General features: G+C 42.6%; 1 protein-coding gene across 2 annotated transcripts in view; it reads right to left on the bottom strand.

The window, feature by feature from the left end:
- Nucleotides 1-1,819: 1,819 nt before the first annotated feature.
- The window catches only part of LAMP3 (lysosomal associated membrane protein 3), a 43,817-nt gene continuing 21,000 nt past the window's right edge, over nt 1,820-24,636 (bottom strand). The window contains exons 4-6 of one of the 2 annotated variants that reach the window (XM_063916342.1): nt 17,266-17,323; nt 14,397-14,564; nt 1,820-4,492 (exon numbers count right to left, since the gene is read on the bottom strand). In XM_063916342.1, the coding sequence (XP_063772412.1) occupies nt 4,359-4,492; nt 14,397-14,564; nt 17,266-17,323 (360 nt within the window). In that variant the 3' untranslated portion in view covers nt 1,820-4,358. Of the gene's footprint in view, nt 4,493-9,341; nt 9,982-14,396; nt 14,565-17,265; nt 17,324-24,636 lie in introns of those variants that run through there. The other variant, XM_063916341.1, reaches the window with a different exon arrangement.

Consider the following 24,636-nt stretch of genomic DNA (forward strand, 5'->3'; position numbering starts at 1 on the left):
TGCCAGGCTGAGGAAGCAAATTTTTTACACTGCTTTTAGGACTGCCACTGTACATACACGGTTGAGTCACATTATTATGACCACCTCCTACATTTGACATCGGCAGCGTGTAGCCCATGAAGTACGTCACGTGTCATGCGCTGGCTTGGTGGGTATATAAGGGGTGTGATAGACTGTCTGCACACATATCACTCATTACTGTCATGGGTAAAAGGGGTGTTTTATGTGACTTGTAAAAAGGGATGATTATTGGCTTTCGGGCCAAGGGTGGCAGTATTTCTGAAACAGCGCAGTTTGTGAACTGTTCATGTGCTGCTCTGGTGAAGGTGTATTGTGACAAATGACACCATTGCTAATAACTGAGGTGGAAACTGCGGAGCACCACATTCCATTGATGTGAGATGAACGTCGGCTACAAAGGTATTTGAGGGCCGACCGACACACTACAGTGGAACAGCTCACCATCAAAATGAACCTGGGAGCTACCAGACGTTTGTCTAAAACAACAGTTTAGCCCGTCTAGATGCTGTCCGTGCTGCACACGGCTGTTACTCTGGCTATTAGCTGCTGGTCATAATAATGTGACTCCATTTCTTCTGTATAATTCCATTGAACGGTACTGCCCACTAAGCTAACTTTGGCTATTTGGCTGACCAGTCCTGTGTCTCCTAGTAGCTGTGCAGCCCCCATAGTAACCAAGGTGCACTGCTGCCCACGCACGACCTTCAATACAATGCGCCACTGTGCATGCATGCCTTTACCGCTTGTCCTCCTCTCTGTCCCCAAGACTGTAAGGACATGCCCGAGTGTCTCCTAAGAGAGAGTGTACCATAATGACATAGTCATGAGACTATACACCACAGTGCCACCTGCTAGTCGGTCTGGATTCCACTCACTGCCATCCCTGCATGTATTTGCAGTAGTTCAACATGGACTGGTTTTTAAGCCATGCAGAATAAAGTGCTACTGACCCATGTGCTATGTCAATGCTGGAAAAATCTATTCACACTTTTTCCCATTTGACCAAGCAGGCTATTCTGTGCTGTTTCCAATTCACTACATGCTATTATTAGCAATTGTTAGGGCACAGGTTCTCAAACTCGGTCCTCAGGACCCCACACAGTGCATGTTTTGCAGGTCTCCTCACAGAATCACAAGTGAAATAATTAGCTCCACCTGTGGACCTTTTACAATGTGTCAGTGCGTAATTAGTACACCTGTGCACTTGCTAGGTTACCTGCAAAACATGCACTGTGTGGGGTCCTGAGGACCGAGTTTGAGAACCACTGTGTTAGGGGATCATAGTCCTATTGTCCTCTGACCACATCTACTCCCATTTTTACATTCCCCACATGATATTCACTCCCTAAAACCCTTACATCCGATCTAATTTGGTGGATGGATTATTGACCTCTGGCCCCAAATAAGCAATGGCATTTGTTGTTTGTTTGATGATGACGTTTAGCTCAAATTAACTATTACTTTTACGTTCAGAAAATGTGGAACATATGTGGACTTGTTTTCTGCCTCAGGAATTATATCCTGCTCCCCAACTCTATTTTTCTTATTTGTGTACTCCCTTTTACTGACAGATTTTTTTCTTATGTCCAGCTTTAATCTGAATGACATATACTGTATTGGTTCATGCCATAATAAAGATATTTGTGGGAGAAAACCAACATGTTTATCTGTGGAATATTACCCTGTAAGTAAATAATTACCTTTATTCAACCAGCAGCAACGTTGCTTGCCCAAACTTGTGCCTGGTGTTTATAAACAAAGATAAATATTTCCTTTGCAACAACTTTACAACCAAATATTGACCATTTCACTTTCATTTTTTATTGTATTTAAAACAATGTCGTTTAGCTTGCTTTCATGTTTCAGAACGGATTTTAAAAAGAAAGAGAAAAGTACTCATTTAAATCTATAACTATTTCAGTTGCTAAAATTCACGCATTTTACATATACAAAAGGGACAGATTCAGTTATCCATTTGGTTTACCACAAGGCTAATTGTCAGCACTGAGCTATTCAATTAAGGGCTGCTATCCAGCATAGTCAGCCGCAGATGGCGCACATAATGCAGATTTTTCCATGCAGCCTCAGCAGCTAATAGGAAAAATCTGCATTAAATGCACCCTTTGGGACTTAGCTAGTGGGGTAACCCATAGATTCCAGACAATTAATGCAGAATCTATGAATTAACACGTTACCCATGGGTTTACCACACAGGTAACTTGATTAATAATTAAATAGCTTCTGGTATTAAACCTGGAGCATTACCCTTGCAATAAACATAGTGGGGAATTGAATCTGCCACAAAGATTGCATAAAAAATTAATTTCCCAAAGAAAAAGTGAGAGCTGAATCTTCTAAAGTACTGTAATTCCATAAAATATTCTTTTTAAGACTAAACATTAAACAGCTGCAATTTAAAGAAGAGACATACACAAAAATTATGTAAAAATGTAAATTCATCTTGAGTGTAATGTTTTTGTAGCATTACATACAGTAAAAGTACCCATAATGTCAAGTCTAGCTAAATCTGGCAAATGTCACATATTATTCAATTAATGATTTTTTTTAACTTAGTATCTTGCAACAATTGTATTCCTCAGTAATATCACTTTAAAAATAGTATAACACATTCTCTTGATTTATATTTGGTTTTGAAGAAGAAACCCATGCAAAAAATAAAATTAATGATTAGAGAGTTAATTGTATATATATAAAAAAAAGTTACATAGCAGTTGAGGAAACAGCTCCCTTTTACCACTCAGTCTTTTCCTTACAAGAGAAGAGAGTAGAGCATAGAGCAGGGGTTCCCAAATACGGTCCTCAATGCACATTAACAGACCAAGGGCCTAACTCTCTCTGCACATGTTATATCTGCCCCACCTGCAGTGCACATGGTTTTGACCATTAGCAAAATTTGCTGATGTGATCAGGTCTGAATTAGGCCCCATGTTTTATGGCTAGCGATACTTGAGCACAGGTATCTTAATTAGTACCTCAGCTATTTTGATGTAACCATCTGTGTTCAAGCATGGATATCACTAACACCTGCCTTGAGGACTGAGGTTGGGAAACAATGGCATAGTGGTATCCTTACACAAAGAAAGAATCATGGCAGATCTGGCATATGCTGCATCCATGGTATGTACAATTTTGCGTCATATTAACTGTAACTTCACCCAGAGCTTAATTTTTCATTTGGAGTGGAGTTATACTTTAACTTCTCCAGTGATATTTGTACTGTATCTGAATACTTTAGAACCTACTTGTTATCATCTGTTCCCAGCATTCTTTTTCAGCATGGTATTTGCTATATGTCACTCATTAGACGTGCCCTGAGAACATGACCTGTAGCAGTTAGTAACTGATTTCAATTTAGTGGAAATCAAAGTGCCTCAAACTATAAATAACAGAATAGTTAAAGAAGATTCTCCATCTAAAGTTACAAATCTAGTACATCGTAAGAAGTATTTAGCTCTGCATTCCCAAGGCATTGATGACTAAAGATTAGTACAGTGAGCTGGGACCATTTCTATGCTGCTCATCTCCTGCAGGAATCTGAACTGTCCTCCATATACTGTACTTGCCTATCAGCAGTTGCTGCAGAAAGTGTATATATCTAGCATGTAAGTAATAGAGATATTTGGATGACTAGTGAGAACTGGAAAGCATGGAGAGTGGAACATCTCAGCACCCTTATAGTACCTTGTGTTATTGCAAAGATGATTACAAAATGCCCCTAGCAGTGAGGAGCACCACTGTAGGAGTCCTATTAATACACGAGTTAAGCCATCTAAATTGAGATTATTTAAACTGGGTTACTACCCAAAAATGGGTTCCCATCTCACTGCAGGTGGATTCCCACATAATGTGTCTTTGGCAAAACATTTTACAATAATACCAGTGAATCTTTTGTACACATATGCCATATTTCCTAACATTTTATACCGTATTAGATGCATGTAGACAATTCTAAAGTAATCAATCATATTAAAACATTACCATGGGTGCTAGAGTTGACCCCCAGGATTAAACTGGAAATGGCTGGGAAAGTATTATCGAAATAGATGCACACTTCTAGGGACAACTCGTTACTAAGTGTCACAGAAATAGTAGGTGGTGAAGGATTCATCTGAAAGCAGTTTGGTAGAGGACTCTCCAAAATGGTGTTTCTGTCTATTGTTAACCAACAAATGTAATTATTTCTGGTGCTCAGATTGCTAATAGATCCCAATAAGAAAGTTGCATTATTACAGTCTTTAATCTTCCTTCTTTGAGTATGCTTTGGTGTACTACTATATGTTCAAGTTTCCTTGTCTTCATTGTTATTCTTGCACTGACTATATATGTTGATATCCAGATGATCTTCTCTTGTGCCAAATGAAGTAGATAACTATTGCTATTATAATAACAATGATTACAGTAACAGCAATTGCCACAGCTACTATATTGCGATCGAATGTACACATCTCCTCTGTAAAGATAAAACAAATCACCGTAAGATATTTGTTGCTTAACAGAAACAAAACTATAATATTTCACTTTATTTCTTTATTTTAAAAAAAACCTCAATATCCAGAGAGGAATTAGTAACAATTTGATGCAATGTATTTATCCATCCTCTGAACGTTTAACCCTGTGTTTGTTTGGGAACGGTACCAATAGAATACACGTCATATTGGGATGCGGTCAGGATCCTGGTGGTTAAAATCTCAACAGTCAAAATGCAGACAGCTGCATCCCGACGACCAGAATCCCGACGGTAAGTACTGGAGTAAGGGTTAGGTACTAGGGAGAGGGTTATGGATAGGCTGCGGGAGTGGACGGTTAGGGTTAGTTTGCAGGAAAGGTGGGCTAGGGTTAGGCTTTTCATGCACGGGAAAGGACAGGTCATGTTTGTGACAAGCTGGTAACTATCACATTGCCTGTGTACTGTACAGAGAGACAGTGAACTGCTGTGTAAAGCACAGGAGGAAGTCCTATCCATTTTGGCAATGTGAAAAATAGTGGTCTAAGGAATTACAATTTAAAAAAAATATATATAAAAGCTGTGTTTAAGAATATATGTAAACCGTATTCAGAAGTTCCACTGTCAGTAAATTCAGGAACCTTTTTATTTGTATGACAGTCAAATATTACGTCATAGCACAAAACTATTGCGCCAGTGATTTCAATACTCATAAGACGTCTTAATTTCTGACTTATAGGAACAACGCACTACTTCTCCTGTGGCTGTTTACATTTATACTTCAGTAAAATATTGTATAAATAATAACAAAGTGTTATTTCTACATGTCATTTTACTAAAAAAATTGTTAAATTAATTATTTTTTTTTTAAACTGTGGATGTTTACATAGACTCATAGGGCCTAATTTTGCCATTACCAGCCTTGGTTCCGGGCCACTGAATTAGGCCTACTGGCAGCTAATCAGACTAGACACTGCTCTTCCAGTACATAACTGAATTACTGCGGAACATCACCCTGGTTCTGTCTCTAGTGGTGGGAAGTATATAGGAATTACATGTTACTCTTGTCTATGATGCACAAATACACACCATGTAGATTTGGTGCAATGTGGTGAATACTATGTCGGCACCAGTAAATTATTATGGCTTGGAAAATGTTATTTATATTTACATAATACGAGTGTATACATTCCTGGGTTGAAGTGGGTTAAAGAATCATTATTTTCTCAAACACAGAGTAGCAGGTAGTGTGATGGAAGTTAAGAAGCTATCTACAATTAACACAAGTGTACTAATCTGAAGTAAATATAAACACACACATACACAACAAACATATTCTTTACACAGACTACACACAGTGAGTAATATACAAACCATAAGAAAGGTAGAGATCTACAGTGTCTTTACCATACATTAATGTGAGTGTGGCTAGACGCGGAACATGCATCCTGGTAATCGTTTAGATGTTTGTCTTCACAGATGTTCTGCTATGTATGCTGACTGTGACTGAACTGCTTATGATGGCAAAAGTACCATTCCTTTAACTAATTACAGTGTCTGCCACGAGCTAATACACCTGTAACTAGCCCCATCAAATTCCACATGATAGGGTCTCCTCTTTCTCTGTGTTACAGCCACCATTATAGTGTCTCCCTCCTGCCCACATAATAGTATTGGCCCATTCTTCACTAGCCGCCCCTCATCAAAACCACTGTCGAAGCAAATCAAGCTCTTGAAATCAATTTACAACAAGTGTGAGGCCACTAAGCAGTTGTGCAGCCATAGAGAGTGTCTCCAAACATACTATGGGTAGAGATAAGGGAGAAGTATCCCGGCATCACCAAACACTCTTCACAGGATGCTGGCAGTCACACATGTCCTTCATGAGCTCTGATATCTCTGTGGGACATTGGTGAGCATTGCACATCACTGTAGCTGGAGATCTCAATGTGTAATACAGCTACACACAGTAGTGACCAGGAGTCCCACCATCACCTCAAAGCTGTCATCTGTCCACAGTATTAGTACTCTCCCTCTGGGGTTTAAGTCCAATACAGCACTCGTATTAAGTGAATTGATTTACAACAGACGTCTGTCCACTCCTATGTCCTATGTACGCTGTGGGGAACTTAGCAATTGTGCCATTTTAGGGACCCCGAGTATAAGTGCATACACCTCAACCGCCGGTAAGACTTACCTTGAACTAGACTGCAGGGGCAGATGAAACAAGTTGGTTGAGTGGGTATAGGAGTGTTATTATTCACCAACTTTTTTCGCGATTTAGGCGGGATAGACTTATACCCGGGTTCCATCTAAGTCTGTCATGTACTATATTGCACGTTCCATCAATGTTGGGTGGTAATAGACACACTGGTCTGTGTTTTTAATTGTGTGTAGTGTTATTAAATGCTTGTTTTTATAATCAACATGGTACATTTCTTATGAGGGGCATTAGCCTGCATTGTACCTGAGGAAAAGAACTGCTACGTGCTCTATAACAAGATTCCTTATAGCAAGCAGATGACCAATAGGGATGAGGTCCCTAATTCTACATATATCTACACTTGATGTGATATGTCTTTAGACTAGAAATTCATATTGTGCAACCAACAAGTCTCAATAGTTACTAAAGAGTAACATCTACTGGGAACAAATGGGGATAGGAGGTAACTGCAGAGAAAAGCGTCTCCCTTTATCTTCATTGCCCCTATTCACATGTGTGTTTAGGTAAGCTACGTCTCTCAAGTCCAGATATAGGCCCAAATGTCATAGGCATTGATTTGCTGATGCTGGTGCAATTAGACCAATTAGTTTTAGAGCAATACTAGACTGTATTGCCAATACCGCACTGGGACCAGCAAATCCGAGCCTATTTCATTTGATCCATAGTGTACACCTTAGAGAAAAGGAAATCTTGAAGGAATGCACTTCAATTAAATTTGTAAGTAATAATCTAAGAACTGAAATGAGAAATGACTATTTATACTGGACTACAACACGCACAATGGAAGGTATATAACTGGAATTACATTTATTATATATATCAGTCATTTGCGTAACTGCGTTATATGTTAGAGACAATAACATAACGTATCACAACTCGTGATAAGGTGGCACATGCTAGAGTTCTATAGAATCCTAGATTATTACACCTTATCACAAGTTGTGATATCTCATCATGAGATTGTTTTTATTATTAGCTAACAGTATAATTCAAAATCTCTCCATCTGAAAATGGGTGTATTCAGGGATAAAGCCGCAAATATACAATGATAAATCGGCCTCTAAGTGACTTAAATTCGCATCACCATATTGTATACATTATATATATAAATATATATATATATCTCTGAAAACACTAAACAGGCAGCAGCACTCAGAGACTTTTTCAAAGTGCTAGTGTATTAAAGCGTCATAGATACAGCAGGCGTCGGTTGTATCTATGACGCTTTAATACACTAGCACTTTGAAAAAGTCTATGAGTGCTGCCACCTGTGTCTTGGTTTGACATATCCATCTGTATCTAGAGGGCACGGGGCACATACTGTTGTAGGTGGAGTGGCAAACTATTGGAACTATATATATATATCGTTATTTTAGTCCATGGGGGCCCCTGCTCTTTAGTGCCCCGGCTTACCGGATCCTTAATCCAGCTTTGAATGGATCTCCATGTAATTCCGATCAAAGCCACCCCCTCCACCACCACCCGGACATAACCACCATTGTGCAAGCGTAGTGTGTCGGACCCAGAGCCGGCCCTAGGCAAGATTTTCGCTGATGCCCCCTAGTACCACCGCTGGTTTCGCCTGACCTTGCACCTCTTTCCCAGCACCATCACCCCTCACCCATAGCAGTCCTTATTTTGGTGTTTGTACCCCCTATATTTTAAATAGGAGCAGTTCGCACATTTGACGCTCAGCCCAAAAAGGGGTGTGTTTTTGCTGGCAAGGGGCATGGCCACACAATAGTAACTCCAATTCCATTTACGCCACACAGTACTGCAACTTTATTCACATTTGATCATGCGATAGTGTCCATAATTCATATTACATCCCACAGTAGTATCACTTTACCTTATAAACTTTACTCCTCACAGTAGACTCACTTATTCACATTACATCACACTGAATTGCTCCTTATTCACATTACACCACACCCTATTGCTCTTTATGCACCTTATACACATAATGCCACAGAGTAATGCCCCTTACACATGAGAAACATTATTAATGTCCTTATAAACATAATGCGCCTTACACATTATGACAACCTTTATTAATGCCCTTTTACACATACTGTAATGTCCCTTACACATATGCAGCACATATTTAATGCCCTTATACACATGACACACATAGTGCCCCCTACACATTTGCTGCACATTATTAGTGCCCCTATACACATAATGACACACATACAGTAGTACCCTGTTACACATATGCTGCACATTACTAATGCCCTTATACACATGACACACATAGTGCCCCTTACACATATGTGCACATTATTAATGCATTTTTACATGACACACATAATGCTCCTAACTCATATTCCGAACACTACTGCACAACCAACCCACTCACATTTACACAGAACTCACACTGCCACTAACACTGTGACCTCTGCCTCTGCTTGGATACGGATGTTTCCTTATAAATCTTGCCTCAATGCTAACGTCGGGCACCTTTTTTTTAATGAAAATGCATCTTATTTGCATTGCTATGTGGCTAGGATGCACAAGCAGCTTCTGCTGATTAAAATAATATGCAGCATGCCAATATACTGTGTGAGACTGTAGCTGTATCTGCATATGAAATGCTACATACAGAATATAGACATGCCACATATCATTTTAATCAGCAGAAGCTGCTGATGCCCCTAGGCATATCAAATGCCCTAGGCAATTGCCTAGTTTGCCTATGCCTATGGTCGGCTCTGGTCGGACCTCATGCATAGAAGTAAAATACTGAGCCTGGTGTTTTACTTGCATCCACCTCTGGAACAGGCGCTGTACGGACGCCACTCAGTGTACACTGCAGAACTTGGAAACAACACACTTGCAGAGAAGCATTTCAACAAGAACATTCTCTTTCTGTTATGGTCTGAATAAAAAGTTTATTTTATTGTTAGGGGATCTTCTAATAACTATAATAAAAATGTTAGGTTCTCGTAGTGTTCATCTGTTAAACAAAAAGCCATACCAATCAGTATTGCAAGAAGGATAGCAAATATTACAAAGTGACATTTCAATGCAAGTAAAGTGATTCATATCTATCACTTGCAGGAGTGAAGGGGCCACAACAAAGGTTAATGTGAGATAGATGTAGTCAGCTTTGAATGGTGAATGGGAAAGTCTCATATTTGTTCGTATCCTGACATCCGCCTTCTTCTTGCAAGCAGGAACACGAGAAGGATAATTAGTATCAGCCCCACAATCGCCAAGGCCACACCCACTGGAACTAATATTTTGTTTCTGTCTGGATAACAGACTGTTTCTGCAATTAAAGTCACAGCAGAGATTTGCACGTGAAATGTTAATACTCAGAGATGATCTTTTTGAGCAGTTGCATTTCAGTGCCGGACACATTGTGAAAGAATAATTTATGTCCCCAAAAGCAAAGTACATATTCATAGAAACAAAGCACAGGTAGGACCGGATTCAATTAACCGCTGTAAATTACCACACGGGGAAAAGGGTAGTAGCCGCGGGCTTTTACGCTGGAGGTTATTCAATTACAGACCCTTTTTCTCGCACAGTAAATGTGCCACTAATGTGTGTTAAACCATAGGTTCTGGGAATAAGTGGCAGCAGCTATGGGTTAACGCGTTTGCGGCACCCACGATAAGGACACTTTCCGCGGATTTCTGTTCAAGCCTTGTTCGGTCTCAAACAGAAATCTGTGTTACGTGCAGCCTGCAAGCGTAATGTGCGCTGCCGCAGGCTGTAACTGAATAGCATCGGCAGACCAATTAGCCCCTGTTAGTTACCACGGCTAACTGAATCAAGCCCTTAATGTTAATATAATAAACATGTCCTGCAAATACATATGTCAGCAGGGGTGTAACTAGACATATGTGGGCGGCATAGCAACATATGTAAGGGCCCCCGACTACCACCCAATGGCAAAAATAATATGGAAGAGACAAGAAAGACACCGCCCCCTGCACCTATGGAAGTGATGTCAGTGATATTTAATGGGGTTTTACACTTTTAGGGGCCAATTTATCATCATCCGCATCTGATGAAGCGGATGACAGGTGATAATATCTGCCAAACTCGCAATGCATTGAGTACATTGCCTGGATGTATAAATTATCACATGCACGGACAGAGCTTACGAGAAAGCTCTGTCCTTGAGATGCCTTTCCGCAGCATCATTGGGGTATTTTTCATTAAAAAAAACAGATGTCCTGCTGTTCATGCACCACCATCCTTCGCTACCTCCTTCTGGGATCCCCCCATCGCGACTACCACCGCGAAACAGCCCTCCCCCAGGGGATTTATACTTATCAGTCCCAGGAACCAGTGTCCGCTGCTTGCAGGAGGCTGCCAGGCGCCGGATCCTGTTTCTGTGCTTTAACCCCTGATGCTGTGAAGTGAGCTGCCGCTTTGCAGCATCACTTTACTGCAAAGCGTTGACACAGCACAGCACATGGAGGAACCGGTGCCTGGCAGCGCTCACCGGAACACTGATCCCTGGCTCCTGGGACTGGTGCTGTAAGTATGAATTTTTCTTTTTCAAAAACTTTTTTTTTTTTTTTTTAAAGGTGATCAGCTTGTGTGTCCATCAGAAACACAGAGTAGTCACCGGAGCCCGGTCCCGCACTTTGCCGGGAGGCACAGAAAGCTGTGCAAAAGGCTGCTTATCACAGTGCTGCCCTGTGATTATGCCAGCTGGAGCTGGCGTTATTATCACAGCGCACAATGCTGCGTTTTAAAAATATATATTTTTAGTAAATTCGGCCATATAGCTTTTTCCATTATAAGGCGATGTGGGTTACTTAAAAAATATATAATTAAAGGGTTTGGAGAAGTTTTTCACGAAAATTGTTTCCAACACCCTTTAATAATGTTATAGGAGTGTGAAAACACCCTTTTTTACTTTTTTTTTTGTAAAAATAATGTTCATGAATATGCTCCTTAGTACTTTGCCTAAATTCCCACTCACATCATTGTTAGGTCTTTGGTGGGTAGTCCTTATTTCTTATAGTTAAAAGGAGAATTTGGGCACAGGATTATTTCAGATGTGAAATCTATTTGAAATATATATATGGCTCGTTTATTTGAAAGTTCTGTTTAAAAACAAAACAATAGCTGGAATATACATGCATATTTATAAATATACACGGCAAGCAAGCACTACATATGCAAACCATTGAAACACATGGGGGGTGAACTAAAGTATGGTTTTTCTAAACCACAATGTAAAAATCAATCTTTTTTTGCAATTTGACAAAGTTTAATTTAATTCCTTTTTTCAAGCTGACAATTTGCAGACTACAGCGCCTGTTTTGTGACCTGGGATCCATAAATGTTGCAGTGTCCCAAGCATGATACATACACAGCATGATACATACACATCATGATATATACACAGCATGATACATATATAGTATAACGGTGCTTGTTCTACAACTATGCCTCATAAAAGCATATAGAGCTGTGTGGTTCTGTTCTCCAGAAATCTGAATCTACCCATTTTTTGTAAATCCGAACTAAAACCTGATTCAAATCTTCAGAGGAGATCCGGTCCAAACTGAGTCCAGGTTCGGAATTCAGATTTTAGTTAAAATAGTAGTGAGAGCATTTTTTACATGACCAGTTTACAGTGTACAGTGTGTGCTTATCCACAGGTCATTTGTGTCTTTTAAAAAAGCCGAATGATATAATTTTATGCAAACCACAAATTAATAAATAATGGAGTTTGTGCTTCAAAACCACTGATTAACGATGGATTAAAATTTCATATAAATCGCAACTGAATACACCCCACAGTACAAACTCCTAAATCTAGATCACAGGAAAGAAGGATTTATGTAAGAGCTTGGCATTTCTACTCAAAATATGCGGTAAACTACAGCAACCAACCAGACTCTTTTATTCCAGTAATAAATAGATGCAAGTTAATTGCTAATTGATGAACAGTGTAATATTTGCCGCTAAATATAATATTAGTAAATAAGCCTTAGTGGGTTAACAGCATATATGTTTGTATTTTACTCATGATAATTTTCCATCCCAATCCCTGGAAGCATTAAATGATGAGACTCACCATGAAAAGTATGCGTGTGACTGAAGTGACTTGAGAAAGTGATTACGTAACTGACAACACCCATTGGCCTTCATTCACTACTTTGTGCCAGACACGTACTGCACATGTGCAGTACGGGTTACATTGTTTGACACAGGACGGCATAAGCATACCTCCCAACTCTCCCGATTTTCTCGGGACTGTCCCACTCACGTGTTGCAGTGTCCCACGGTGTGTGTGTGTGGGGGGTAGTAGGGAGGCTCCTGTCAATCACTATGCAGAGTCTATTCAGTGGAGGCAGTGGGACTGGGGCATGCCAGCAGCTCACAGAGCACTGGCCATGCCACCTCAAGAAAATGGGGGCGTGGCTCACGAAACAGCACCCCCACTAAGCCATGTCCCTTTTCCATAGGCCACATCCCTTTTGGTCACGCATGGCTTTGCCACGCGAAGGAGTCAGTGATTGACAGTCTGATGCCATTTGGGGGCTGGGAGGGCCTCTGTTTCTTATAGCGGAGGCATGTTGCCAGCTTTGCGGGGGAAGGAAGAGGCCAGGATCTCTGTCAGAGGACAGAGATTTCCTGGCCTCTGTGTAGCAAATGCGGCGGCCAATTTGCGCGAACCCATGGGTCATGCAGCCGGCGGATGGTTTGGAGATGATCCAATACTGCACCCAAAGATGCAGTTCGGATCAGTAATGCAAGCACACCTTCTGCTGCATTACTACATTAGAGCTATCGCTGCTGATCACATAGAAGTAACTCCGAGCACATCTGGCTGAGGGCCACTGTGCTGTGAAAAGGATCATGGCTGCCTCACAATGTAGCAGGAGCTGGTTTATTAATTCAAAAATAAGTAATGTATGTTGGTTTAAATAGTACAAGTATATTAAGAAAGTGATTTATAATTATTTAGTTTATCTATTAATAGATATACATAGTAATTGTGTAAGGTTGTTCTATACCCTCAATATGTGAGCCCCAACCTCTCCTACTGCAAGATGGTAGGGTAGCCTTGGGAGCGAAAGACCAGCCACCGGGGTAAGTATTTGAAATGGGGGCACCCGGTCAGGATGGAGCCACACAGAGGGAAGGGGTTAATTGGAACGTAGTGGTGATGGGTCAGGACAAAGTCTGGACATGAGGAGGGGTGGGGGGTTGTAATGGAGCCATGATACGCAGGAAGGGGCAAGGTCAGCCAGATAGTGGTTGGAGGGGGGTGAGACTGAGGGTACGTTAAACTGGTATGTTGATAACATAACTTGAAGAAGCTGAATATGACTGTTGACTGTATATTCTTAGAAATGTCAAACCTTTATACTTCTCAACTGTCCCACTTGGTTCTGAACCAAGCCCTGACATTTTTACCTTAAAATAAAGATTTTGCCTAACTTTGCACCTGCTCACGAGATGGTGAAAAAAAAAATTGCATTAAATCCTATGGAGAATTATCACAATAACTTCACCTGCAATTGAATTGGCCAATAACCACTTTTCATGAAGGTAGAACTTTTCACGCCAAAAACGAGTTATCATCTGCAATTGAATTCCCCCCATAGAGTTTCTATGTATAAAGTAAAAACTAATGGCTCTTGTTTTATTGATACCTGTTATATCAAATGGGGATAGTACTGTATATTGTGTTAACTGTGCACTTACCTTTGCCAAAATCCCCATTTTTTATGTCAAAAGCCTGGAGTTTCACATTAGACATTACAAGCTGCATGTTGTTTGCCAGCTTTACTGTTGGTGTGTTTTTACACTTCACAGAATACCCTTCATCTGTACTTAGCAGCTTCAGTTTACTAGCAGTGCCATTCCAGTGTCCTGAAAGCAAACAGATAGTGGACACGGTTAATCAATGATACCAAATCTTATATATATATATATATATATATATATGTTAGTATGTAGAAGTGGCCATATGTAGTGTCCTCAAGTGGTACCATGGTAGAAGAATGCAAGATGAGCTGTAGGTGCATTTGTCCACTATAAGGTGTAGAAGATGTGATGGTATGTAGAAACTAGAAACCCCAGTGGACAGCTCTAGACAATATGGACACACAGATGACATGGTGTAGGTCCACAGGGGTAGCAACCCTGGTCCTCGAGTTCATGTGTCGGTTATGTCGGGCATACATGGGCAGATAAAATGCCTGACAAGCATTTTAACTGCCACTGCCGATTTCTGAGACATACATTGCCAGATCTCTCACAATGTAGGTCACAGGATTTCGGCCCTCCACCCCCGGGGAGGAGACATTTCCCTGTTCCTTCAGGGGAATGGCTGTCGGTTGGCCGCAGTAGGGCATATACTGCTCAATGCGGTTTACCGGACAAAATTTATATCAGAGAGACATACTGGTCATAGACAATCTGGCATGCCTGACCGATCGGTATTTTCAGGTTAGTCGACCACATACACGCTGAGATTATCTGGCGTATCAGCTGATATCAGGCATATCGGCCAGATAATTGTAGCATGTATGCCCAGCATTAGGAATTAATGCACCACATGTTTGAATATGTGACAGGCAGTAATGACTACACCTGTGCACCAGCTAAGTGGTCTGGAGAATAGGAACTGTTAGTAGCTCTCGAGGACCAGGTTGGCTACCCCTGGTAGGACTACACAGGTGATGGTGTTGCAGGAAATACGGGAGGTGAAAGATGAAGAATTTTAGGAACAATGACAGACTCATCCACCAAATGAAAACATAATAAAATGGATTTATTGTTATTAGAGGACAAGCCATTAATTCAATCATGACCTGTCACAGCAATTCTGCAGACAGATGAAAAGAACACAGTGGGAGACAGCATCCAGTCTTTCTTCTATGTGCAGACATGTTTGTTTTATAGCTATTATTTCTAATGGATTGGGTATGCGTGACCGGCGGCCAGGAGACCATCAGGTCAGCATACCGACGCCGGGATCCCGGCATGAAGATGGCTGGGGGGACGCGAGTACAACAAGCCCCTTGCAGGCTAGGTGGCGAGTGGGTTCTATTCCCACTCTATGGGTGCTGTGGACACCCATGATTGGGAATAGTCCCTGCTAGTCGGCCTGCTGACTGTTGGGATTGTCAGGGTGTAGGATGTAGGGGGTGGTATTGTGACCGGCGGGTCACATAACTACACCCCATGTCTAATATGATCTATATAATAATCTGCTTAGGTCTGTCACTTCTCCAAATTATGCAATGGGAGCCGGGGTGCTCTCCTCAGGAGCCAACAGCTCCCATTGCAGTGATAAGACATTCCTTAGGAAATAGAGGATCACTCTGCTTGAGATGGGAATGGAGCAAATATTAATCAGGGATGGAGTGGGGAGGGGGAAGGATGGGGAGGAGCGGGAGGCTGAGAGAGGTAACCCAGCATATACCAAGTCCCTTTACTAGTGTAATATCATTAGTAGTAAACTAGTTGTAACGCCGTAATGCCTGGTGTTTTCCTGCTTTGATTTATTTTTTCTCTAATTCTTTTACTTGCCATCTCACTTCTTCTCCCTGACCGTCATTTTCTCCTCATTCCAGTGATGTGCAGTGAGGTCAATGGCTGGGGAGGCACTGGCTAGTATCACACATATACTGTACATATGAACCTGATGGTTCATGTAGGCACGATAGAAATGTGCAGCAGTATATGCTTTATTTCCGTATAGGAGGGGACTTAAAATATCTTCTTTGTATCATTCTGATAATTTTTATAGTAAAATATATGTATACTGGAGTGTGACAGGTCAGGCTCTGCCTCCCCTGCCTACCGTAAGTAAAAGTCACTGCCTCACTCTCTTTCTCCCACCCTTACTCTCTTCCCAACCATGACACTTTCTCCCCACCCCTCCTTCTCCATCCGCCACTGTCTCTCTCTGCTGTATTATCTCCCCCTCATTCTCTCCTGTGCAACTCTGACACTGGTTGTAGGATTACACAGAAACAGACCTATATATAGATATAAGACCTACCTGGCCCGTCTAGTCTGCTGTGCACACATATACTGCCACACACTTACACACTAGGGTTAATTTTTTGTTGGGAGCCAATTACCAGGTTGGGTATGTGTGACTGGTGGTCAGGAGACTGCCGGTCACAATACCGATGGCGGGATCCCGGCTGTTACATGGCTAGCGGGGGGCGCAACGAAGCCGCTTGTATGCTCGCTGCGATCGCCACGCAGCGGGTTCAGTTGCACGCTGCACTCGCCACAGATTCTATTCCCACTCTACTGGTGTCGTGGATATGGGAATAGTCCCTGTTGACAACCAGCGGGATTTTCAGATGCCGGGATCCCGTCAGTCTCCCGACCGCCAGTCACATAACCGCATCCCAATTAACATAACAGTATATTTTGGATTGTGGGAGAAAACCCATGCATGCATGGGGAGAATACACAAACTCCACACAGTTAGGGCCATAGTTTGAATCAAACCCATGAGCTCAGCAATAAGATCATATGTCGCTACATGCCAACATGATGACATATTTTTTATCATCAGACGATTTTGTTGTATAAGAAGATATCCTACCTGCAGATGCCAAAGAAAAATTCACGGTAACCTCATTGATGTAATAAACCTTACTTTCCTGCAAATTATAGAAAGGAATAAAAGATATTAAAAGAAACAGTGCCATAATTCATCTATAATTATAACAGCCTTATATGTTACTTTGTCACAGTACTGTGTCTTTTTAAACAAGGATATTAATAAATAAAAGTAATTATTGCTTTGAAGGAACAATAAAACACTGTATGGTGCAGCCTGAAGGAACTACATAGTAACTTGTCCCAATATTTATTTTAGTGAAATTAACTTTATTTATAAGGCAGAACATGGGATCCATAGCATGATAGAAGGGAAATAAAACAGGCAACAAGCTACATTAGTACAGACTGATACTAACACTAGAGATGAGCGCCGGAAATTTTTCGGGTTTTGTGTTTTGGTTTTGGGTTCGGTTCCGCGGCTGTGTTTTGGGTTCGACCGCGTTTTGGCAAAACCTCACCGAATTTTTTTTGTCGGATTCGGGTGTGTTTTGGATTCGGGTGTTTTTTTCCAAAAAACCTAAAAAACAGCTTAAATCATAGAATTTGGCGGTCATTTTGATCCCAAAGTATTATTAACCTCAAAAACCATAATTTCCACTCATTTTCAGTCTATTCTGAATACCTCACACCTCACAATATTATTTTTAGTCCTAAAATTTGCACCGATGTCGCTGTGTGAGTAAGATAAGCGACCCTAGTGGCCGACACAAACACCGGGCCCATCTAGGAGTGGCACTGCAGTGTCACGCAGGATGGCCCTTCCAAAAAACCCTCCCCAAACAGCACATGACGCAAAGAAAAAAAGAGGCGCAATGAGGTAGCTGTGTGAGTAAGATTAGCGACCCTAGTGGCCGACACAAACACCGGGCCCATCTAGGAGTGGCACTGCAGTGTCACGCAGGATGTCCCTTCCAAAAAACCCTCCCCAAACAGCACATGACGCAAAGAAAAAAAGAGGCGCAATGAGGTAGCTGTGTGAGTAAGATAAGCGACCCTAGTGGCCGACACAAACACCGGGCCCATCTAGGAGTGGCACTGCAGTGTCACGCAGGATGTCCCTTCCAAAAAACCCTCCCCAAACAGCACATGACGCAAAGAAAAAAAGAGGCGCAATGAGGTAGCTGACTGTGTGAGTAAGATAAGCGACCCTAGTGGCCGACACAAACACCGGGCCCATCTAGGAGTGGCACTGCAGTGTCACGCAGGATGTCCCTTCCAAAAAACCCTCCCCAAACAGCACATGACGCAAAGAAAAAAAGAGGCGCAATGAGGTAGCTGACTGTGTGAGTAAGATAAGCGACCCTAGTGGCCGACACAAACACCGGGCCCATCTAGGAGTGGCACTGCAGTGTCACGCAGGATGTCCCTTCCAAAAAACCCTCCCCAAACAGCACATGACGCAAAGAAAAAGAAAAGAAAAAAGAGGTGCAAGATGGAATTGTCCTTGGGCCCTCCCACCCACCCTTGGGCCCTCCCACCCACCCTTATGTTGTATAAACAGGACATGCACACTTTAACCAACCCATCATTTCAGTGACAGGGTCTGCCACACGACTGTGACTGATATGACGGGTTGGTTTGGACCCCCACCAAAAAAGAAGCAATTAATCTCTCCTTGCACAAACTGGCTCTACAGAGGCAAGATGTCCACCTCATCATCATCCTCCGATATATCACCGTGTACATCCCCCTCCTCACAGATTATCAATTCGTCCCCACTGGAATCCACCATCTCAGCTCCCTGTGTACTTTGTGGAGGCAATTGCTGCTGGTCAATGTCTCCACGGAGGAATTGATTATAATTCATTTTAATGAACATCATCTTCTCCACATTTTCTGGATGTAACCTCGTACGCCGATTGCTGACAAGGTGAGCGGCGGCACTAAACACTCTTTCGGAGTACACACTTGTGGGAGGGCAACTTAGGTAGAATAAAGCCAGTTTGTGCAAGGGCCTCCAAATTGCCTCTTTTTCCTGCCAGTATAAGTACGGACTGTGTGACGTGCCTACTTGGATGCGGTCACTCATATAATCCTCCACCATTCTTTCAATGGTGAGAGAATCATATGCAGTGACAGTAGACGACATGTCCGTAATCGTTGTCAGGTCCTTCAGTCCGGACCAGATGTCAGCATCAGCAGTCGCTCCAGACTGCCCTGCATCACCGCCAGCGGGTGGGCTCGGAATTCTGAGCCTTTTCCTCGCACCCCCAGTTGCGGGAGAATGTGAAGGAGATGTTGTTGACAGGTCGCGTTCCGCTTGACTTGACAATTTACTCACCAGCAGGTGTTTGAACCCCAGCAGACTTGTGTCTGCCGGAAAGAGAGATTCAAGGTAGGCTTTAAATCTAGGATCGAGCACGGTGGCCAAAATGTAGTGCTCTGATTTCAACAGATTGACCACCCGTGAATCCTTGTTAAGCGAATTAAGGGCTCCATCCACAAGTCCCACATGCCTAGCGGAATCGCTCCGTGTTAGCTCCTCCTTCAATGTCTCCAGCTTCTTCTGCAAAAGCCTGATGAGGGGAATGACCTGACTCAGGCTGGCAGTGTCTGAACTGACTTCACGTGTGGCAAGTTCAAAGGGCATCAGAACCTTGCACAACGTTGAAATCATTCTCCACTGCGCTTGAGACAGGTGCATCCCACCTCCTATATCGTGCTCAATTGTATAGGCTTGAATGGCCTTTTGCTGCTCCTCCAACCTCTGAAGCATATACAGGGTTGAATTCCACCTCGTTACCACTTCTTGCTTCAGATGATGGCAGGGCAGGTTCAGTAGTTTTTGGTGGTGCTCCAGTTTTCTGTACGTGGTGCCTGTACGCCGAAAGTGTCCCGCAATTCTTCTGGCCACCGACAGCATCTCTTGCACGCCCCTGTCGTTTTTTAAAAAATTCTGCACCACCAAATTCAAGGTATGTGCAAAACATGGGACGTGCTGGAATTGGCCCAGATTTAATGCACACACAATATTGCTGGCGTTGTCCGATGCCACAAATCCACAGGAGAGTCCAATTGGGGTAAGCCATTCCGCGATGATCTTCCTCAGTTGCCGTAAGAGGTTTTCAGCTGTGTGCGTATTCTGGAAACCGGTGATACAAAGCGTAGCCTGCCTAGGAAAGAGTTGGCGTTTGCGAGATGCTGCTACTGGTGCCGCCGCTGCTGTTCTTGCGGCGGGAGTCCATACATCTACCCAGTGGGCTGTCACAGTCATATAGTCCTGACCCTGCCCTGCTTCACTTGTCCACATGTCCGTGGTTAAGTGGACATTGGGTACAGCTGCATTTTTTAGGACACTGGTGACTCTTTTTCTGAGGTCTGTGTACATTTTCGGTATCGCCTGCCTAGAGAAATGGAACCTAGATGGTATTTGGTACCGGGGACACAGTACCTCCAACAAGTCTCTAGTTGGCTCTGCAGTAATGATGGATACCGGAACCACGTTTCTCACCACCCAGGATGTCAAGGCCTCAGTTATCCGCTTTGCAGTAGGATGACTGCTGTGATATTTCATCTTCCTCGCAAAGGACTGTTGGACAGTCAATTGCTTGGTGGAAGTAGTAAAAGTGGTCTTACGACTTCCCCTCTGGGATGACCATCGACTCCCAGCAGCAACAACAGCAGCGCCAGCAGCAGTAGGCGTTACACGCAAGGATGCATCGGAGGAATCCCAGGCAGGAGAGGACTCGTCAGAATTGCCAGTGACATGGCCTGCAGGACTATTGGCATTCCTGGGGAAGGAGGAAATTGACACTGAGGGAGTTGGTGGGGTGGTTTGCGTGAGCTTGGTTACAAGAGGAAGGGATTTACTGGTCAGTGGACTGCTTCCGCTGTCGGCCCAAGTTTTTGAACTTGTCACTGACTTATTATGAATGCGCTGCAGGTGACGTATAAGGGAGGATGTTCCGAGGTGGTTAACGTCCTTACCCCTACTTATTACAGCTTGACAAAGGGAACACACGGCTTGACACCTGTTGTCCGCATTTCTGGTGAAATACTTCCACACCGAAGAGCTGATTTTTTTGGTATTTTCACCAGGCATGTCAACGGCCTTATTCCTACCACGGACAACAGGTGTCTCCCCGGGTGCCTGACTTAAACAAACCACCTCACCATCAGAATCCTCCTTGTCAATTTCCTCCCCAGCGCCAGCAACACCCATATCCTCCTCATCCTGGTGTACTTCAACACTGACATCTTCAATCTGACTATCAGGAACTGGACTGCGGGTGCTCCTTCCATCACTTGCAGGGGGCGTGCAAATGGTGGAAGGCGCATGCTCTTCACGTCCAGTGTTGGGAAGGTCAGGCATCGCAACCGACACAATTGGACTCTCCTTGTGGATTTGGGATTTCGAAGAACGCACAGTTCTTTGCGGTGCTACTGCTTTTGCCAGCTTTAGTCTTTTCATTTTTCTAGCGAGAGGCTGAGTGCTTCCATCCTCATGTGAAGCTGAACCACTAGCCATGAACATAGGCCAGGGCCTCAGCCGTTCCTTGCCACTCCGTGTGGTAAATGGCATATTGGCAAGTTTACGCTTCTCCTCCGACAATTTTATTTTAGGTTTTGGAGTCCTTTTTTTACTGATATTTGGTGTTTTGGATTTTACATGCTCTGTACTATGACATTGGGCATCGGCCTTGGCAGACGACGTTGCTGGCATTTCATCGTCTCGGCCATGACTAGTGGCAGCAGCTTCAGCACGAGGTGGAAGTGGATCTTGATCTTTCCCTAATTTTGGAACCTCAACATTTTTGTTCTCCATATTTTAATAGGCACAACTAAAAGGCACCTCAGGTAAACAATGGAGATGGATGGATTGGATACTAGTATACAATTATGGACGGACTGCCGAGTGCCGACACAGAGGTAGCCACAGCCGTGAACTACCGCACTGTACTGTGTCTGCTGCTAATATATAGACTGGTTGATAAAGAGATAGTATACTCGTAACTAGTATGTATGTATAAAGAAAGAAAAAAAAACCACGGTTAGGTGGTATATACAATTATGGACGGGCTGCCGAGTGCCGACACAGAGGTAGCCACAGCCGTGAACTACCGCACTGTACTGTGTCTGCTGCTAATATAGACTGGTTGATAAAGAGATAGTATACTCGTAACTAGTATGTATGTATAAAGAAAGAAAAAAAAACCACGGTTAGGTGGTATACAATTATGGACGGACTGCCTGCCGAGTGCAGACACAGAGGTAGCCACAGCCGTGAACTACCGTACTGTGTCTGCTGCGACTGGATGATAAATGATATAAAAAATATATATATATCACTACTGCAGCCGGACAGGTATATATTATATATTATATAATGACGGACCTGCTGGACACTGTCTGTCAGCAGAATGAGTTTTATTTTTATAGAATAAAAAAAAAAAAACACACAAGTGAAGTCACACGACGAGTGTTTAACTTTTTCAGGCAATCACAATATAAGTATACTACTAACTATACTGGTGGTCAGTGTGGTCAGGTCACTGGTCAGTCACACTGGCAGTGGCACTCCTGCAGCAAAAGTGTGCACTGTTTAATTTTAATATAATATGTACTCCTGGCTCCTGCTATAACCTATAACTGGCACTGCAGTAGTGCTCCCCAGTCTCCCCCACAATTATAAGCTGTGTGAGCTGAGCAGTCAGACAGATATATAATATATATAGATGATGCAGCACACTGGCCTGAGCCTGAGCAGTGCACACAGATATGGTATGTGACTGACTGAGTCACTGTGTGTATCGCTTTTTTCAGGCAGAGAACGGATATATTAAATAAACTGCACTGTGTGTCTGGTGGTCACTCACTATATAATATATTATGTACTCCTGGCTCCTGCTATAACCTATAACTGGCACTGCAGTAGTGCTCCCCAGTCTCCCCCACAATTATAAGCTGTGTGAGCTGAGCAGTCAGACAGATATATATAATATTATATATAGATAATAGATGATGCAGCACACTGGCCTGAGCCTGAGCAGTGCACACAGATATGGTATGTGACTGAGTCACTGTGTGCTGTGTATCGCTTTTTTCAGGCAGAGAACGGATTATAAAGTAAACTGCACTGTCCTCACTAGTAAACTCTCTCCACTCAGTCTCTACACTTCTACAGTAACAGTACTCCTCCTAGTCAGCTCCAGTAAATCTCTCTCAGTCTCTTATAATCTAAATGGAGAGGACGCCAGCCACGTCCTCTCCCTATCAATCTCAATGCACGTGTGAAAATGGCGGCGACGCGCGGCTCCTTATATAGAATCCGAGTCTCGCGAGAATCCGACAGCGTCATGATGACGTTCGGGCGCGCTCGGGTTAACCGAGCAAGGCGGGAAGATCCGAGTCTGCTCGGACCCGTGAAAAAAACCATGAAGTTCTGGCGGGTTCGGATTCAGAGAAACCGAACCCGCTCATCTCTAACTAACACATCAATAGATTCGCATAAATACATAATTACAGAGTGTAATTAGCATAATTATGTAGAGAAGGTAAACATAGTAACATACTAATATAGTCGGTGAGGTCAAAAATAGACTAGTAGTCCATCGAGTTCAACCTGATTTATATTGTATTCCCTATTCTATTCAGGTTAAAGGCTATATCCTCGTATATCTTTTTCCGTTAGAAATTTATCTAGCCCATTTTTAAATGCATTAACTGAGTCAGCCATTACAACCTTCTCTGGCAGTGTATTCCATATTCGTATTGCACTTACAGTGAAGAATCCCTTCCTGCTCTGAGTATGAAATTTTCTCTCCTCAAGCCTTAGCGGGTGTCCGCGCATTTTATGTAGAGGTCTCTTAGTAAACAAATCACATGATAGCTCCGCATATTGCCCCTTTATACATTTGTAAATATTAATTATATCTCCTCTTAGTTGTCTCATTTCTAGTGTAAGCATATCTAATCTAGAAAGCCTCTCCTCATAGTCCAGAGTCTCCAACCCCTTAATCAATTTGGTAGCTCGCCTCTGAACCTTTTCAAGTTCTAATGTCTCTTTTATAGTGCGGTGCCCAGAACTGTACACAATACTCAAGATGCGGCCGTACCAACGATTTGTACAGTGGCAGGATTACGCTCTCATCCCTTGTCTCAATTCCCCTTTTCATGCACGCTAACACCTTATTTGCTTTTGTTGCTGCACTTTGACATTGTGTGTTGCTGCTAAATCTACTATCAATGAACACCCCAAATCCTTTTCTAATACAGTTTCCCCTATATTTCCCCCATTTAATTGGTAGGTTGCATGTTTATTCTTAGTCCCAAAGTGTATAACTTACATTTTTCCGCATTAAACCTCATGCACCATTTTGTTGTCCAAACTTCCAGTTTAAATAAATCGCTC

This window comes from Pseudophryne corroboree, chromosome 4 (genome assembly GCF_028390025.1).
Source record: "Pseudophryne corroboree isolate aPseCor3 chromosome 4, aPseCor3.hap2, whole genome shotgun sequence".
In the NCBI taxonomy this organism is placed as follows: Eukaryota; Metazoa; Chordata; class Amphibia; order Anura; family Myobatrachidae; genus Pseudophryne; species Pseudophryne corroboree.